This window comes from Callospermophilus lateralis, chromosome 6 (genome assembly GCF_048772815.1).
Source record: "Callospermophilus lateralis isolate mCalLat2 chromosome 6, mCalLat2.hap1, whole genome shotgun sequence".
Lineage (NCBI taxonomy): Eukaryota > Metazoa > Chordata > Mammalia > Rodentia > Sciuridae > Callospermophilus > Callospermophilus lateralis.
The window spans coordinates 46688301-46707962 of NC_135310.1; the positions used below are offsets into that span (position 1 = coordinate 46688301).

Here is a 19662-nt window from a genome sequence, read left to right on the forward strand (position 1 = left end):
TGTCCTGTTTTTGTTGACAGGGCCAGATGTAGACTCTGGGGATTAAAAAAGTGCACATGAAATGTTTTGGCAATTTTTCTAGTTTAAAATAAACTCTTTTGTTTTCAAAGAGTGAAATTAAAAGAAGTAGAAACAAAAATAAACTGGTACCATGCACAAAGTTAAGTATCAACAATCAACTTGTTTCTATTCCTAACCACATGGGGAGCTATTTAAATTCTATTCAACAATTCTATCTTGAGAAGAATTCCCATTGTTGACTTAACATTTTTAAAACAGTAAACATATAGAAGAAAATAGTAATGACACATAATTGCAGTAATGAAAAATAACCACCATTAATAATTAATTTGTATTTCAGAAAAATTATTTGATATGTGTTTAAATAATGTATGGAGTACTTTGGTCCCAGAGCATTTTTATCATTTTATCTTTTTTCTTTATCATTTTTATCTTTTTTTTGGGGGGGGGTTCTTTTTTTTTTTTCTTGGTTGTTCAAAACATTACATAGTTCTTGACATATCATATTTCATACATTTGATTCAAGTGGGTTATGAACTCCCATTTTTACCCCGTATACAGATTGCAGAATCACATCGGTTACACATCCACGTTTTTACATATTGTCATACTAGTTACTATTGTATTCTGCTATCTTTCCTATCCTCTACTATCCCCCCTCCCCTCCCCTCCCATCCCATCTTCTCTCTCTACCCCATCTACTGTAATTCATTTCTCTCCCTTGTTTTTTTTCCCCTTTCTCCTCATATCCTCTTATATGTAATTTTGTATAACCATGAGGGTCTCCTTCCATTTCCATGCAATTTCCCTTCTCTCTCCCTTTCCCTCCCACCTCTCATCCCTGTTTAATGTTAATCTTCTTCTCATGCTCTTCCTCCCTACTCTGTTCTTAGTTACTCTCCTTATATCAAAGAAGACATTTGGCATTTGTTTTTTAGGGATTGGCTAGCTTCACTTAGCATAATCTGCTCTAATGCCATCCATTTCCCTGCAAATTCTATGATTTTGTCATTTTTTAATGCAGAGTAATACTCCATTGTGTATAAATGCCACGTTTTTTTTTATCCATTCGTCTATTGAAGGGCATCTAGGTTGGTTCCACAGTCTTGTTATTGTGAATTTTGCTGCTATGAACATCGATGTAGCAGTGTCCCTGTAGTATGCTCTTTTTAGGTCTTTAGGGAATAGACCGAGAAGGGGAATAGCTGGGTCAAATGGTGGTTCCATTCCGAGCTTTCCAAGAAATCTCCATACTGCTTTCCAAATTGTCCGCACCAATTTGCAGTCCCACCAGCAATGTACAAGTGTACCCTTTTCCCCACATCCTCGCCAGCACTAGTTGTTGTTTGACTTCCTAATGGCTGTCAATCTTACTGGAGTGAGATGGTATCTTAGGGTGGTTTTGATCAGCATTTCCCAGAGCATTTTTATTATTTTTTTCTATTGTTTCTTGATAGAGAAATAAGGCAAAAAATTGATAAATTGATAAAATAAGTGTTAGCACTTGTGTTATAGTTCTGATTTCATAGAAGCTAGTTCTACACTCTTATACATTTGTTATTTATAATATTGGGCAAGATGCAAAACAGACCCACATTTTATTAAATACTTCAGTGTGATAGATTTCATAGTAATCTATTTCATGAATTATCAATTATATCCTTAATGTTTTTTCTTTCTTTTACTCAATTTTACTTCTAGTTATTGATAGCTGTTCAGTATATTTTATCTTAAGTTTAAAAACTATATTAGATCAATGAAAGTTATGGAAAAGGCTACATTCTATTTGTTTTATAAGTAAAATTCATGATTGACTTTAATTTAAAGGCTTAAGCTTCATTTGTTTTACTTAATCTCTATGGGTTTGGTTAAGGAAAGTGATTTATTCAATACCCCCCACCCCAGTACTGGGGATCAAACCTAGGGCCTCTCACACAGGCAAGTGCTCTATCACTTAAGATAGTTGTTTTTAACTTTTTCTGAGACAGAGAGAGTCTTACTAAATTGCTGGGACTAGCCGTGAACTTGTGATCCTCCTGCCTCAGCAGGGATTACAGAACTGCACTAATGTATCTGGTTCTCAATCTTGGCTATATCATTTCCCTCCATCAATTTTGCATTCTGACTATAATGAAATCATGTTTCATGGATGGATCTTTTCTTTGTTGACATTTTTAAAAGCATGATAATGCTAGCATGTAGACAAAACTAAATTGATTTTTGAGAGGAAAAATATCCCCAAGAATCAAGAGTTAATAATAATTTAGTTGCTTTGCATGATAGAAATCAGAAATACTTGTAAGGTTCTCTTTATTTTCATATACATATAAAATATACTTTAATATAGGCAAAAATATGTTTCTTAATAGTTTCTTTTAATCATTTTTTTCAGGATCTTTTTATCCTTGAAGTCACTCATTATATTTGATTTTTTAAAATTTCAATAAATAATTTGAGGATAGGAGAATATTATGGAGTTAGTTTAAAAATAAATTTAATGAGATTATTAAAAACAGATCTTTCTGTAATTCAAATTTTTAGGATTCAGATTAAGACTTCCATTTATAATGGAGCACTGAGGAAGGGGTTACTGATACAATTTTTAAGGTTTTTTTGTTGTTGTTTTTTTCTTTTTGTTTAGAGAAAATATTTAACAGTGTACTCCACAAATAATAACACAGGCTTCATTAAGATGCATATTTTCTGTTAGATGCCTAGTTATTACTTTATTAATAATATAATTCACATTTTTTGATTAATGAAATTTTAAGTTCTAAATTATTCATACTTTATTTTCATCTGCATTAGTGAGCTTTATGAATTTATTTACTTTTGGGTGAGGTACATAATTCTTTTACCAAAGGTACTTGTAGAATATCTCTTCAGATAGACTGTTCCAGGAAACAGGAAGATTTACTGTGTTGTTTGACATGTTGTGAGTGATGCATGAGCTTGGGGACAAAGGCAAATGAAGGAGAGAGAGATAACAAACTCAAGGATTGCAGAGGTTGTATTCCAGTTAAGTGTGGTAGCACTGGATCATCTAAATTTAACAGTATTTGTCTGGGCCAAAGAATTTTGAGCTATTTTCAACTGCACTATAGTAAACTTTTGTTAGAAGCATGTTTGGCCATTAAGCAACATATTTTGGCAACTCTTCATAGCATCTGGGTCTCATCTAAGTATCATGTGTTTGGGATTGTTGTAGATGGCCACTCTCCTTGTTCAATTATGAGAGTGGAATTGTATTTTCTAATAAGAAGTACCTATACATGTCTCCTAGATCTATAAATTTATATGGTTAGGACCTACACATAAAGAGTTATGATTCTTCTTTGGCAAGTAATTAATGTTTTCTGAAGAACAGTGTGTCTTGTGCATTTTTAGATAAAACATCTAAATGAAGAATTATCTCCTTTCCCTGAGTTTGGCAACTACTAGACAGATCTATCAAATGTTTACTTGTGTCTTTGTTTTATCCATATAAATTTTGAAATATTACCTTTATGAAATTCTTTGTTCTTTAATTTGTTGACAGTTACAAGCCTTTATAATTACCTTTGTATATTTCATGTTCATGCAAAAAGTTTTATTATTTATAAGCTATAAATGTAAATCTATATTCATAAGTTTAAATTACCTTTTCCTTGATTACTTATATTGGCTACTGTCAAGTTAGAAACCTGATTGACTACTTGAAATTCTCAGAAGAACAGCATAACAAGAAGTTTCTATTTCATCAGCATATGAATTTGATATATGTTTTTCTATCAAACAAGCTAGGTTTTCTGGAATTTGTTAAAAATATGCATTTTAGTACCATATATACGACACAATGATATGTCTCTTGGCCAGGTAAGAGTTTATTGAATAGAAATTCTGTTTTCTAACTACCTGAGAAAATAGTGTATTACTAATGGATTATAGGGGAGATGTTATTTGAATATAAAATACTTTCTTCATTTCCATTTTAGGGAGCAAATTATCCACTGCCTTAATAGAAATCCTCTTTGTTCTCCTAAGGTATTGATAGCTCTTAAGAGCCAACTTTTGTAGGTTGTTATCAATTTTATTCTTGTGTTCTTGGTGTACATTACTTTATCTTGCCTTTTATCTCATGACTCTTTGCAGTTGTAAGATAGCACTAAAGTGATGAAGAGATAGAAAATTATATCTGGTACAGTTCATTCTGTCATCTACAGTGTACCTTGGAGACCTGAGTGTTTTCCTTTAGGAAATATGAGTAAAATAAAGTGCAGATTTCCTGTGGTTATTATATGCTTTGTTTTTGTTGAGGCCTGACATACATACTATCAATGGCATAGTTTTATTAATCTTAAATGTAATTTTAATGTCATTTTTATTTCATACACACATGCTTACCTGATAACCATTGTTCAAGAAACAAAGTTTCCAGTGCCCATTAAGTTTAATTTGAGTGAGTGTCTTAGTCCATACAGCAACACCCTATATCTCATCTGTTTCCACTGTTCTCACTTTTATTATCAAGTAAACATGATTTTGTCAGGATTCTTTTGCTTAGTACAGTGTCTCTAAATTTGATCCATGCCATGTAGTGTAATAGGTCTTTTATTGCTGTGTAGTATTCTATTTTACACATTTACCACAATTACTTATTCATTGCTTTGATTGTTTTAAACTTACTATGAAAAGTTCTTTCTGCTTCCAGTATTGTCAAATGGAATACATATAAATATTTACCTAGAATTACTTGTGGGAGAATAAATTTTATTGAGTTATTAACAAAAATATGCATTTTAACAAAGTATGCATTTTATAGGACTAAATGATACATGAATGTAATTTGATTACATCTCTTCTTTCCAAAAGGTTTCCTATAATTTTTTAATGATGTTTTATCAGTATATAAATCTTACATTCAATTTCTTAACTTTTTATTCCTGAGCATTTAATATTTTTAAAACATAATGATCAAAATTTTACATTACCAATTTTTATTGTAAGCATATAACAATATGATTGATTTTAAAGTATTTATCTTGAATCGTACAGTCTTGCTAAAAGTTGTTTACTAGTCCAGTAATATTTTTAAAAATAGTCTATTAATGTGGTGAGCCTGCATTCATATATATATATATATTAGTTGGACACAATATCTTTATTTTGTTTTATTTATTTTTATGAGGTGCTAAGGATTGAACACAGGGCCTCGCACATGTGAGTCAAGTGCTGTACTGCTGAGCCACAACCCCAGCCCTCCCTGCATTTATTTTTACATACTAAACTGAACTTGAATTCCTGGGATATACCTCTCATGCCATAATATCTGTATGTCTAAATTTAGATTTGTTTTCATGATTTTTGCTCAGTTTTTTTATTATGTTCATGAGGAATATTGACCTATGGTTTTTATTTTTCCTTAATTTCTTTTTCTTTCTTTTTGTTCTTCTTTTTTTTTTTTTTTTTTTAGAAAGAGTGAGAGAGAGAGAATTTTTTTTTAATATTTATTTTTTAGTATTTGGCGGATACAACATCTTTGTCTGTATGTGGTGCTGAGGATCGAACCCGGGCCCGACGCATGCCAGGCGAGCGCGCTACCGCTTGAGCCGCATTCCCAGCCCATTTTTTCTTAATTTCTTTATCTGGTTTGGGAATTAGAGTACCTCCTAATATGAGTTTGGAATTTTTCTGAGTTTATCTACCATTGACATTAATTCTTTAAACTAAACAGTTAGTAGAATTCCACAGTGAAACCGTCTGAGTTTTGTTTTAAAATACAAATTCATTTACTTTAATAGCTTATAGGACTACTGAAATTACCTATTTCATATTAGATGAGTTTGTGTAGTTAGTATTTTTTGATAAGTTTGTCCGTTTTATTAATGAAGTTACTGAATTTATGTGCATGGTAATTTCCTTACTATTCTTTTAATATCTTGTGATCTGTAGTGATTTTCCTGATATTGGTAATTTGTTTTTTTCTTCCCCACCTCCTAATGAAGTTAGAGATTTGTCAGGTTTTCCCCCCAACATTGGTTTTTCCCTATTATTTTCTGTTTTAAACATCACTGATTTCTGTTCCTAGACTTATTTTCTCCCATCTGCTTGCTTTGAGTAGATTGTCTAGCTTCTAAAGATGGAAGCTGCTTAGACTGAGGCTTTTCCCTTTTTCTAATGTAGCTACTTATTGCTAGAAACTTTTCTTTACTGCTTTAGCTGCATCCCACGCATTTGATATTTTCATTTTTATTCAGTTCAATCATATTTTTTTAGAAGTATGTTATTCAGTTTCAGTGATGCCCAAAATGGTATTCTTTTGAGTTTTCTGTATCCATTTGAAGTTGTATTATTGTTTTGAACTTTCAGTTTATAATATGTTTCATTGTTATTCAAGCCCAGCCTTACTACCTTTCTTGAAAGTTTTATTTTTGTTGTTAGAAACTATCCATAAATTTTTTACTTGACTTTGAGATTTAGACTCATTTTTTCTAATCCTTCTTATGATTATTCAGATATTATCATAATTATTCCAGAGTTTCTTTTGATAATTTAAATTTTCCTAGACACGCGTCCATTTCATCTGAATTTTTAGATACTTTGATATGCTATATACCACAATACAGTTTTGAAGTTTTCCTTGCACTAGTTTTAAATATGAGTACTCTCTTTAAAGTGTGTGTGTGTGTGTGTGTGTGTGTGTAAAGTGTTGCAACTATTCAGCTTTCTTGTTGTGAAAGCACTCAGATAAAATGTAGAAGAATGATCATGAATGCTTTCTTTTTGTACACTGAATTTTTCATTTTTATAATTTTCGTATTACAAAATATTTTTTTAATTTAAAAACATAAAATCAAGTTTAATTTTCAGACCAGTGAACTATATTTGCCAAACCATCTTCTAACTAATCTATTTCAGAGACATGTACTAAAGTGGTTATTATATTATAGATTTATTTCTCTATTTTTAAATCATTTTTCCTTTGATGACATATACTCTTTATATATATAAAGATTTGTGGCTATTTTATATTTTTGGTTACTTTTATCTTTAACCAATATAAAAGTTTATTTTCATTTAAGGATTTTTTTGAGGGGCTGGATTTTATTATATCCTAGAATAATATTGCCACTTCTCCTTGTCTTTTGTTGATGTTAACCAGTCCTGTGAAGGAACATAGATTGCAAGCCCCATTAATACCTGATTCACTATGGAAAAAAAAAAAAAAAAAACAACCATTAACTTTTATTTGGACTTCCTTTTCAGTAACTTCTAGTGTGAAGGTTTTATGGCCAACTACCTTCCCTTTCCACGTAGGTTGATGTACCAAAACCAAGATAGTGATATCTAGAACCTTCAGTATGTATTTATGTGTACTCAGAGTTCTTATTGCCTCATTGTCAAAGGGAAAAGTATTTTTTTCTTCCTTGTTTTGGGGCATAACATTTGGCACCTAATAGATAATTGATACTAGTGCTATTTTATAAGTTCTTTTCAGCCTACTAAATGTGTAATTAAGAAAAGACCATTTTTATTTTATAAATAAAGGGAGGAAAACCTTTAACATTTGTTGATTCATTAAATTGGTACTTGTAGAAAAATAACATCTCCATAAGATTGTAATTTGGAAAGATAAGAAACAATTTGAACACAATTAATTTCACATTTTTGTCTTCAGCCCCTTTGTTAGAACTTTCAAAAGATTAGTAGTTTCAGTGTCAGTGCCTGATTTTTTTCCCCATAGTTTAAGTGATCTATGCTGTACTTATCAGATTCTCTTAACTTTGTCAAGACTGTTAACTTAGACTAACAAAAATAGATTTCCATCAGTGGTTCCTTTGTTATATGCCTTTAGTAGTGTAGCAGTTTTTATTTTATGCAAAAATCATAAAGACATAATGGTTGCCTTGCTTTTCGAGACTTCACATTGACTTTATTTTGAAGTGTAAAAATTTGCCTTTAAGTCTACCTGCAGTGTTGGACTATGTGGCTTTGTTCTCCTTTCTTGTAATTATTCTCACAAATCAGGGTGAACTTTAGTAAGAAAAAGGTTATCATAAAAAGATGGCTACTAATTTTGATAATTCTTTATGTATTGTTGTCTTCCTGATTATAGGGAAAGGCAACCTTTTTCTTTATTCCTAATTGCTAATTTTCATAGTTCATTTTGCATCCTATTTATTTATAAAGGGTATGGATCAAGACAAATCAAAATAAATTTTCATGTATATTCATGAAAGTATTTGGCAGGAACTTTATCAGTCCATCCTGCCAGTGGTTTAAGTGCTATAAAACCAAGTAGTGTTGTCAACTGTCTTCCTCTTACAGACCTACTTGTTTTTTCTGTTTAATCCCTCTTTTTTAAAATGCCAACTAGTGTTTAAAACAAAAGAAGTAAAGGTTTTTCTTAAGGGAGTTGTAAGCCATGGGAAAATTTTTAGCCAATGACTTGTGGAAAGTAGTGTCAATGCCTTCTTGAGGAGATCGTCATATAGTGCCTAGGTACTTTTCTTACTGAAAATCAGTATAAGCTGAATAAGATGAAACATAGCTTCAGGTAATATGATACATATCATTGTTGGTAGGTAGTAATCAGAAATGGAGGAAGTTTTTTTGTGTTTTGGGAGGGGGTATCATAAATCCTTAAGCTACTTCAGAAGTTTTTGTTAGGCATCGTAACAATATACAAAATCCAGTACTTCAAACATACATATAAATTAGTATTTGAATTAAAGTTAATATAATGTAGTTTATACTTTACATATTAATATGTGAATAAAATATGCTTATTTTTAGTCTCCAATAAATGAAGTAAATTTCTTACCATATCATTCTACGTATTTCTATATATCAAGTTGAGTTTTAAAATTGCTGATACTTTTGTTACACTTAGTTTTTGCTAGTTTTCTTAACCTTCTGTTTGAACAATAGTTTAGCAAAAGAAATTTCATCAAATAACTTTCTAGTAAATTGATAGTCATTAGAGTTTAAGTAGAATATTTCTTTTATTATCAAATAACCATTTTGTTTATAGTGCTGAATTCTCTCTTAGCTTCTAAGAACAATTACTTTCAAAATTTTTTCTCAGTCCTTATGATGAAAGAAAATTTGGAATACCTAAGGCAATTAGGCTGTAGTAGAAGCAATAATAACAATGCAGTACTTTGGAGTAGGCTCTATTTTGTTGGGCTGTCTGGGTTTGAATCCTTGCTCTGCCAATTTAATAACAAATTTGTAGGTAGTGTTTTGTTGTTTTGTTTTGTTTTTTTTTTTAGCGCGAGAGAGAATTTTTTAATATTTATTTTTTAGTTTTCGGTGGACACAACATCTTTATTTTATTTGTATGTGGTGCTGAGGATTAAACCCAGCGCCCCATGCATGCCAGGCGAGTGCGCTACTGCTTGAGCCACATCCCCAGCCCAATAGGTAGTGTTTTGATGGGAAGATTTTTGAGGGCTGACTTGTGTGAGAACTAGACAGAAAATATGCCATTTATGGATGGATATAAAAGTTCTCTTTTTGCATTGGAAAGTAGCTCTCTTTTGTCAAACTATGGGGTATTATGAGGGGTGAAATAATGAATGGAAGGACAGTGAGGGGGTTTGGGCAGCAGTGAGTTACCAACCACAATGAAAGTACTAAGTATTTCACTAACATATATAGGCATATTTTGGTCCATGCTGGCTGGATATCAGCCCTGGTTACATGTTAGGTAAGGAGAAGAATAAAATTTAGAAGCAAGATCTTTTATTAACCTGTCCTTAAACTTGTCATGCTCAGAATATCTTTTTGACAGCAATACATAACATCTCTCCTGTTACTGATTTCTTAGTCTGTTTATCATATTTCATGCATGACACATCCTTCTCAATATTACTTGATAGTTATCTTAAAGTGTTAATAATATAGGACTGATTGATGTCATATTATTAATAGGTTACTCAGAATTAGGCTTTGGGCTGGGGCTGTAGCTCAGTGGCAGAGCACTTGTCTAGCATGTTCGAGGCATTGGGTTCAAGCCTCAGTACCACATAAAATAAACAAAGGCATTCTGTCCATACACAACTAAAAAACCTTTAAAAAAACTTAAAAAAAAAATTAGGCCTTGTCAATAGCTTCTTTGAAAATTAAAGGTTAAAAATATTACTGTAGCAGTGTCACATGCCCATAACTCCAGAGACTGGGGAGGCTGAGGCTAGAAGATCTCAAGTTTAAGCTTGCCATAGAAATTTAGTGATACCATCAGCAACTTAGCAAAATAAAAAATAAAAAGACTGAGGATGTAGCTCAATGGTAAAGCACCACTTATGTTTTTATTTGACTTAACAATTGCATTAGGTTACTTGAGCAGCCACACAAAGTATCACAGACTGGGTGGCTTAAACAGATATGTATTGTCTCTCTCACAGTTTTGGAGGTCACAAGGTATGAATCAAGGTGTTAGCAGATTTGTTTTCCTTCTGAGGACTGTGCAGGAAAATCTGTCCGATGTCTTTTTCCTTGTTTATGGTGCTTACTGGCAATCTTTGGTATTCCTTGACTTGTAGATGTATCACTTCAATCTCTGCTTATGTCTTCATGTTCCATTTCTGAGTCTCTTAGTAAATAGTCTCTCCTCTGGGTTTGGGTCTAAATTTCACCTTTCTCTGAAGATGCATTGTGTTGGAGTAGGGCTTATCCTAAAGACCTCATCTTAAGTTGACTATCTGCCTGGACCTAAATAAGGTCACTTTCTGAGGGTCTCTGGTTTAGGATGTCAACATAATCTTTTGGAGTGGACACAGTCAAACACATGGTACCTATATGGGAAAAAAAAAGTTTCACTGGTAGAAATTTGAGTATGTCTGCCATATTGCTTTTTGTTGTTTTACTTTAAATATCTGAAATTTTTCTTAAATTCTAAGTATATTTTTTCTAAATTCTATAATTTGCCCTGGAGACTAGTAATCATCCAAATTATATCTGGGTAATAATCATATTTTCTGTGGATATATGTACTACTTCATTAAAACATGCCTAATTTTGAAATTTTAATTAAATGATAAAATATGATGCATGACAATTAGAAGTCAGAATACTATAAATATTGCATTTATTTTTTGTGGTAATCTTTGTAATGTGTCTAATTGAGCCATGATACATATTCTTTTATTGTATTACTTCTTGAAACAATAATTAATCTCTTATTTTTAGAAAGCTTCTACATTCACAAGGTGATGAGAGACTCAGATCTCATATATGGTATTACATTAGCTAGACTAAATGTCCTGTTGTCATCAGGTCTTCATTAGACTTGTACATTTCCTTGGAACTTTATTGAGATTCTTTAATATGTTATAATCACAAATGTGATATCAGATAGTCTTTAAAAATCAAAGAGACTGCTCTAGTTTTGAATGAATATTATTGTGAAAATATTAAAGGTATGTAAATATTTCATTTAGAAACTTTTAGTGTATTAATAGTATAAACATGTTTGTTCAGGTTTTGACTGGATCATCTCGTCAAAGCTATTCACCTTCTGGCTTTCAGGATTTCAGTAAGTGGGAATCGGTGCTGAAAATAAAAGAAGGACTTCTAAGACAGAAAGAGATTGTAATTGATCGGTGAGTCTGTTTTTTATTTACTAAATATTACAGGTATATAGAAATGTAGATTAATGAAACAAATAAATTTGCACCCACTACTTTAAATTAGAGAACTACAGTTTACAAAATTCATTGATGGCACCTTTGTCCCTCTCTAGTCCCCATAGAGGGGAAAGCAAGACTTCTCAGAACAGAGGTTTTTTTTCTTACCTGCTGGTATGCCTGATTTCTATCATCATCTTTATTCACTTTAGTGTTAACTTATTATTTGGAAGGTTCTCCCTGTGTTTTTTATATATGTAGCAGGTTAGTTGCAAAGCTAATGAATTATCAGAGCTACAGAATATTGTCTTTTGTTTAACATTTAGGGACTATCAATTTGGAAAACTGCTTAAAAGTCATTATTTCCTTTAATGTATGTTAGGTCTGAACCACAGAAACTATGAAAATGATGAATGTTTTAAGTTAAATAACTTATAGATAAAAATTATGGAAGTTTTCTTGGACATTCCAAAATTTTTGAATGTTTGAGTACCAAATCTCTGAAAAATAAATTAATTTATACTTAGTCTCCTGATTATTCTTAGCAGTAGATTTTAATGTTACTTGATTATATTCTCTTTGACATATATTGGCTCTACATATTTATGTATACTTTTGGGATAATTAAGTGTATATTGTGGTAATTGGGAAATAGTTTGAGGAAGAATATTTTTATCAACCAGCAGCTTTTGTTTCTAAAGTAATATACTAGCATTTAAAAATAAAAATGTTTGAAAAATCTCCGTAACATTTATAGTACTTAAAATAGAACTAAATATCCATTTATTTTTTGAGGAAATAGATTAAACTAATAGACATCAAAATATCATTAGTTAGACAGAATTACTCTGGGATGGAAACCAGAGTAAAGGTCCTGAGCTTTTTAATTTGGGTTTTGGTGTGGTTGATCATACCTTCCAAATCTCTTTTCTAAAAATTATTTGCAAGATATTATTTTTGAAAATATCAGGTTACCTGCATTTATGAGAAAAATGTGCTTTTTTAATCCTATTTTTGCCCTTTGAAATAGATGATTGGATAATTAGGTCAAATTTTTTGAAATATATTGTTGGATAATTAGGTCAAAGTGGGATAAAAGTTTAGGAAAAATAACTGTGCTCCTAAATGTGCCCCATTTCTTGAGAAAACATGTATAGTTTAATTTCAAAAACAACTCATAAAAACAAGAAACCTAGTTTATTTATTATATTTGCCATTGTAACTATTTAGATGATTCTGAATGAAGTGCCTGACCTTACTTTGGTCTACTCATCTGCCTCAGTTAAAGGACTTTCACCACTTAAAAATGAAGTTGTTGAAGACCATCGTTTTAAGCAACTCTCCTCTTCCATCCAATTTTATAGCATGATGATTAAATGAATGGATATATGTAAAGGAAAACTAATATACTACCTGATATATGAATTTGGCAGAGTAGCAAGATAAAAGATCAACATTCATAAATCAATAGCTCCTTATACCCCAACAGTGATTCTGCTGAGAAAGAAATCACGAAAGCCATTCCATTCACAATAACCTAAAAAAATACATATACTTGGAAATTAAGCTAACTAAGGAGGTGAAAATTATAGAGCATTGGAGAAAGAAATAAAAAACTACCTTATAAGATGGGAAGGGAGAATTAATATTGTCAAAATGACCATATTACCAAAAGCACTGTATAGTTTCAGTGCAATCCCTATCAAAATACCACTGACATTTTTCACAGAAAGAACAATACTAAAATTTATTTGGAACATTAAGCAACCCAGAATATCCAAAGCAATCCCAAGCAAGAACAATACTGGAGGCATCACAATACCTGAACTCAAATTACACTACAGAGTTACATTAGAAATTCAGCATGGCACTGCCATCAAAATAGACAAGAAGAGCAGTAGAATAGAATAGAAGACACAGAGTTGAACCCACATACTTAACATCTGATGCTTCACAAAGATTCCAAAATATATGTTGGAGAAAAAAAAAAACTTTTTTTACAAATTAATCTGGGAAAATTGGATATTTAGATGTAGAGGAATGAAATTAGACCCCCATCTCTCACCCAGTACAAAAATCAAAGCAAAGCAGCTCAAAGACTTAGGAATTAGAGCAGAAGCTTTGCAGTTGCTAGAAGAAAACACAGGGTCAACACTCCAACATATTGGCACAATTACTAACTTCCTTAACAGGACCCCTAAAGATCAAGAAATAAAACCAAGAATCAATTAGTGGGATGGCATTATAGTTTTATGCACAGTAAAAGACATGATTAAAGAGCATGAAGAGAGCACCTATAGAATGGGAGAAAATCTTTGCCAGCTATTCCTCTGATAAGGGATCATTATCCAGAATATAAAAAGAACTCAAAAAGCTTAATACCCCTCCAAACTCAATAAATGGGCAAAAGAACTAAAAACAAATATTTCTCAAAAGAGGAAATGCAAATGACCAATAAATTTATGAAAAATGTTCAACATATTTAACAATTAGGGAAATACAAATCAAAACTACATTGTGATTTCATCTCACTCTAGTCAGAATGACAGTTAATCAAGAATACAAATGATAATAAATGCTGGTGAGGAATAGGTACACTCATACATAGCTGGTGGGACTGCAAATTAGTACAACCAGTCTGGAAAGCGGTAAGGAAACTCCTCAAAGAACTAGAAATGGAACCACTATTAAGACCCCAGGTATCTCACTCCTTGATATTGTCCAAAAGAACTAAAAATCACTATATTATAGTTATATAGTCACATTAGTGCTTGTAGCAGCACAATTCATAATAGCTAAGTTATGGAACCAGCCCAGATGCCTAGCAATAGATATAGATTAAGAAAATGTGGTGTATATAAGCACAATGGAGTTTTACTTATCCATAATAATGAAATTATGGCATTTTCCAATAACAAGATGAAACAGGAGAACATCATGCTAAGTGAAATAAGCCAGACTTGGAAAATCAAGGTCAGATGTTTTCCCTCATATTTGAGAAAAAAGGAGATTGTATATCATTAACATATAGGGAAGAGAGCAGTGTAGTAGAAGCAGATTAAGGGGGAGGAAGGAGGGACAAAAAAGGGGAGAAAATGTGGGATGAATTTGACAAAATTATGCAATGTCCACGTATAAATATACTACAGGGAATTCCACTTTTATACATAAATAAATGAAAGGAAGACCAGTAGAATTGAGGAAGGAGAAGAGGGGAAAGGAAGAAGGAAGAGAAAGAGGGTGGAGAACCGGGGACTGAAATGGAGTAAATTAAATTCCTTGTGTGTATAAAATCATACACTGTCAAAATGAACCCACATAGTATACATAACTTTAATGCACTAATAAAAAAACATAAGTTGAGAAAAAGAATTTGATATCTGTCACAGCAAAAATAAAAAGTTAAAAAAATTTCAAACTTGAGAGCTTTTAAATTTTCGTTCTTTAAAGCACTTCTCTCTTTTCTCACTTGTCTTATTTCAGATGAGAAAGCTGGTCTCCTCTTTACCTTTATCTCTCTAATTTATCTTTTTTCCCTCTAGTTACTTGTAAGATTTTACCACTGCTTTTAAGCCACTGATTAAGGTGTACCTTGCTATAGTTTTCTTCATGTTACTTGTGCTTTGGGTTCACATGCTTTCTTTTGAAATCTGTTGATGCCTATGGTTCTTACCAAATTTGGAAAAATTCTGATTCAATATATATAAATATTTTTTTTTTGGTGTTCCTACCTCACTTTTTAAAATCTTTCCTTGGAGGATTCCAGTTTTACGTGTATTTGGTCTCTTATAATAGTCCCCTAGCTCACTGATAGATTCTGAGATTTTAATTTTTTTTGTTTGTTTATTCTGTGTGTACTTCTCTCTCTCTCTCTCTCTCTCTCTCTCTCTCTCTCTCTCTCTCTCTCTTTTTTTTTTTTGGTATTGAGGTTTGAACCGAAAGGTACTTATCGACTGAGCCACTTCCCTGCTTTCTTTTTTTAATGTTTTATTTTGAGACAGGATCTTACTAAACTGCTTAGGGCCTTCCTAAATTGCTAAGGCTGGCTTTGATTCTTTGACCTCATGATCCTCATAGAATGGTAATTGGGTAGGGTGATCTTTATAAAAATAGCTTTCTCCCCTGACAATGAGATTATCATTATCAGTAACTCTAATTGGTATAAACCATTGAATAGATTTTGGATGAATGAAAATAACAATTTTAAATAATGACATTTCAGACTAGGAGGTAACATTTATTATGTTAGGTAGCAAGAAGAAAGAAAGCAAAGCATGATGTTGTTAGAATTTAAAAAGAATATCTATATGGGCTGGGGATGTGGCTCAAGTGGTAGTATGTTTGCCTGGCATGCGCAGGGCGCTGGGTTCAATTCTCAGCACCACATAAAAATAAAATAAAGATGTTATGTCCACCGAAAACTAAAAAAATAAATATTAAAAAAATTCTCTCTCTCTCTCTTTAAAAAAAAAAAAGAATATTCATTAAAGACTACATTCTGCACAAGTACTAGAACTTCTCCAGAGTGTGCATAAATTCAACTTTAATTCTGCATATTAAAAAAACTAAACAAATTCCCTCTTATGGTTTCTAAAATTTATAGTGCTTTTAAAATCTCATGTAAAATTTTTAAATACTAAAATTGCTTTTAACTGTTTCTTAGAGAAGTACATTCTTTATAATATGATCTCAATTTGTATTTTATAGGCAAAAGCAACAAATCACCCACCTACATGAGAGGATAAGGGATAATGAACTACGGGCACAACATGCCATGTTAGGGCATTATGTAAATTGTGAAGATTCTTATGTGGCTAGTTTGCAGGTAAGACTACAGAGGATTTTGTAGTTGTTGTTTAATAGTAAATTGTATTAATAATATACCTAGCTTATAAAATCAGGACATTTTAAATGAAGGTTTTAAATTAGTATATTTACATGGTTCATATTTATATGTGTGGCAAAAGGTGTCCAACTATAATCTTCCTTTTGTCCAGTTCTTCCCACATACAGCAGAAGCTATTGTTACCAGTTTCTAGTGTATACTTTCAGAGTTGATACATATAAGCAGATGTAAATATATTTTATGCCCTTGTATTTATAAGAAATATCAATATGGGCATTGGCATCTTGTTTTTTCCCTTATATTATTTAAAATTGTATGAAAGTCAGTCATTATTTTCATATCACTACATAGATAACACTACTTTCCTTTCCATTTTAGAAAAATAGCATGGTTTTAGTCAGTCTATTTTCTGTTCACCAAAATTTGGATTATTTTCTGTTTGATCTTTAATAAATGATACTCTCAATAGCCTTTTATAAATATTCTTTGAGTCATGTGCAAATATTTTCATAAATTATTTTTTCTTTTCAAGAACCATGTGTTTTCCTAAAACTGAATACTTTTCAGATAAGACTTCTCAGTGTTTTATGAAGTTTGTAATTTTTATTGATATTGTCAAATTGCCATTCAGGAGAGCATTATGTATGACTTCCACTCTTCTACTTCCTGCCTCTCAGCCATACTAACAGAATCTGTTACCAAACTTTTGGAATTTTTGCCCGTTGTTAAGTTATATAAAAGTCATGATTGGAGGGAGTTATCTCCATATGGCTTCAACATATATTTCTTAATAGTGATGGTAAGCTTCTTTTTTATATATTAAAAGATTGCTTCATATTTCTCTTTCTTGAATTATCTTTTCATATTCTTTGCTTATTTTTCTGTTGGGTTTTGGGGGTTTGCTATTTGTTTTTATACAAACAATATACATAAAAATAAAAATAAATTTATGTATAGAAGAAATTAGCCTTTTGTCTGTACTTTGATTGGAAAATATGTTTTTCCAAATTTGTCATATTTTCTATTTATATAATCCTGTTTCTTTTCCTCCATTTTTTTCCTAGTGTAAACTCAAATTCTAATGAGTATTTTATAAATGACTTCCACCTTTACAAATGAACCCGTTTAAAAATCAATCATTAAACATCCCCTGTGTTAAATTTTGAGGTGACAAAAGTGAAGAAAAGTTTCTGCTTTCGTGGATCTTAGAATTTACAGAGGGAGGAACCATATGTGAAAGCATATTTATTCATTTTTTCCCCCCAAAATATACTGTATTCGCTAGGATAAAGCAGTATCTAGGCCCTGGGTCTAGAAATGTGAATGTTGGTTTTCCCAGTAATAACAGTGTAAGGATCTGTGAGACCTTGTAACAAAATTTATCTAGCTGAAGGGCTATTTTCTCCAGTTGTTACTTTTTAAGAGTTTTCCTTAACACTTCTTTTTGTTTTATATATAAACTTTATTGACACATTTATTCCCCAAAAGGGGGGTGGTGGTGTTTTTATTGGGATCAAAAGTGAGGCCTGATTTAGCTTTCTGGTGATATGTACTTCTGTTTTTTTGGAAAAATTTGGTCCTCTTTGTTAAGGTCTTATTCCTAGATTTAAAAAAAAAATTACTTGAAGTGGAATTTTTCCTTCATTGTATCTTCGGTATGTTACTTATAAATATTAAAGACATGGAATCAGAAAATATTGAAGAACAAATAACTGTTGGATTTACCTGAGGCAGAGGCATTTAACAAAGATTCCAGCTTGCTTTCTATACTTAAATTACTAATAAATCAAAATACTTCATTTATATATGATTTCATATTACTTTAATCACATAATAACAAGCTTCTATGGTATAGTACTGAGATTAATAGTATTTTTATGCTGTGTATCTAGTCTAATTTGATTTGTTAATGGTAATTTTAGTAGAACCACTTTCTTCCTATAAATCAGTATTCTAAATAAGTGTTTTTCTTGAATTATATGGTTATATTACCAAAAGAATGTAAAAATAGGTATCTGAGGGATAAAAAAAGATTTTTTTTTTTTTTTAAAAGCATAACACTAGGCCAGTAGAGGGCTCTCCATGTTAGTTTGCAAGTTCAGATAAAACTATCTGTAGGATACGGAAAAGGTGTTGCTAAAAATATTAGAATTTTGAATCACAGAGAGAATTGAAATATCATTAAAATTGATTTTAAAATGTGAGAACAGTTTATAAAAGGTAATATAAGGAAAATACTAAGTGGGTATAATAAATATAGATGGTAAGCTTTTTTCTATGAACTAGATATAGAAATCTAATAAAATGGCAAAGGATAGAAGAAATAAGATGATAATAAAACATTTCTTTAGCAAAATAATTTTTACCTGAGATCTTAACATTAATTTTTTATGTATAGAATTTTCTGTGTTTCATAAAATTTTTATGTTTCATAATTTGAATAATTCCATTAGTACATTTGAAAAACAAAGTTAGACTTCTATTCTGCATATTCTAAAGTGAAGTCAATTTGTAAAATTTATAAAATTTTATTAATTTATAGATGGAAAACATTCTTGAGAAGTAATTTCCATTTGACTATGAAAAACTTAATAAGATTATAATTACTACACGTCTCATTGCTGGACACAAGAACCATGTGTTTTCCTAAAACTGAAAACTTTTCAGATAATTTTTATGATTAATAGCATTAAAGAGCAGTTTATACTTAGAAATTTTGGTTTAAACCATATTAAGTGTAAATCTACAGATAGAAGGTCTTATGGGAAAAATAAATATGAAGGAACTGTTTTTTCTTTTGTTAGTTGAAAAGGTTTGTTTTTTCCATATACAAGTATACCTTGAAAATATCAACTTAATGAAATGTATTTTTAAACTTTATTAATGAATTGTTCTTTGTTTTCTTTAAATTTTATCCTTTTTCTTTCCATTTATGTCATTTTCTTCTATTTTTCATTTATTTTTTTTTCTGCTTCCAAGTCCTTTGGTTCTGATAAGCATTTAATAAGTAAGTTCCACCTTTACAGACAAGCCTGTTTTATAAACCATTAATCATCTAATGTGTTAAATGTTGGCGGCACAAGTGTAAAGAACAATTTATATCTTCAATGATCTCAAATCCTGTAGAAGGAGACTATATACAAAATTTATCCATTTACATTAAAATTATTTGTATTCACTATGGAA

At 31.1% G+C, this 19662-nt stretch overlaps 1 protein-coding gene across 2 annotated transcripts in view; it reads left to right on the plus strand.

Annotated features, from left to right (window-relative positions):
• The window catches only part of Cep85l (centrosomal protein 85L), a 153400-nt gene that overhangs the window by 79588 nt on the left and 54150 nt on the right, over nt 1-19662 (plus strand). The window contains exons 4-5 of one of the 2 annotated variants that reach the window (XM_076858308.2): nt 11485-11606; nt 16338-16455. In XM_076858308.2, the coding sequence (XP_076714423.2) occupies nt 11485-11606; nt 16338-16455 (240 nt within the window). The remainder of the gene's footprint in view (nt 1-11484; nt 11607-16337; nt 16456-19662) is intronic. The other variant, XM_076858309.2, reaches the window with a different exon arrangement.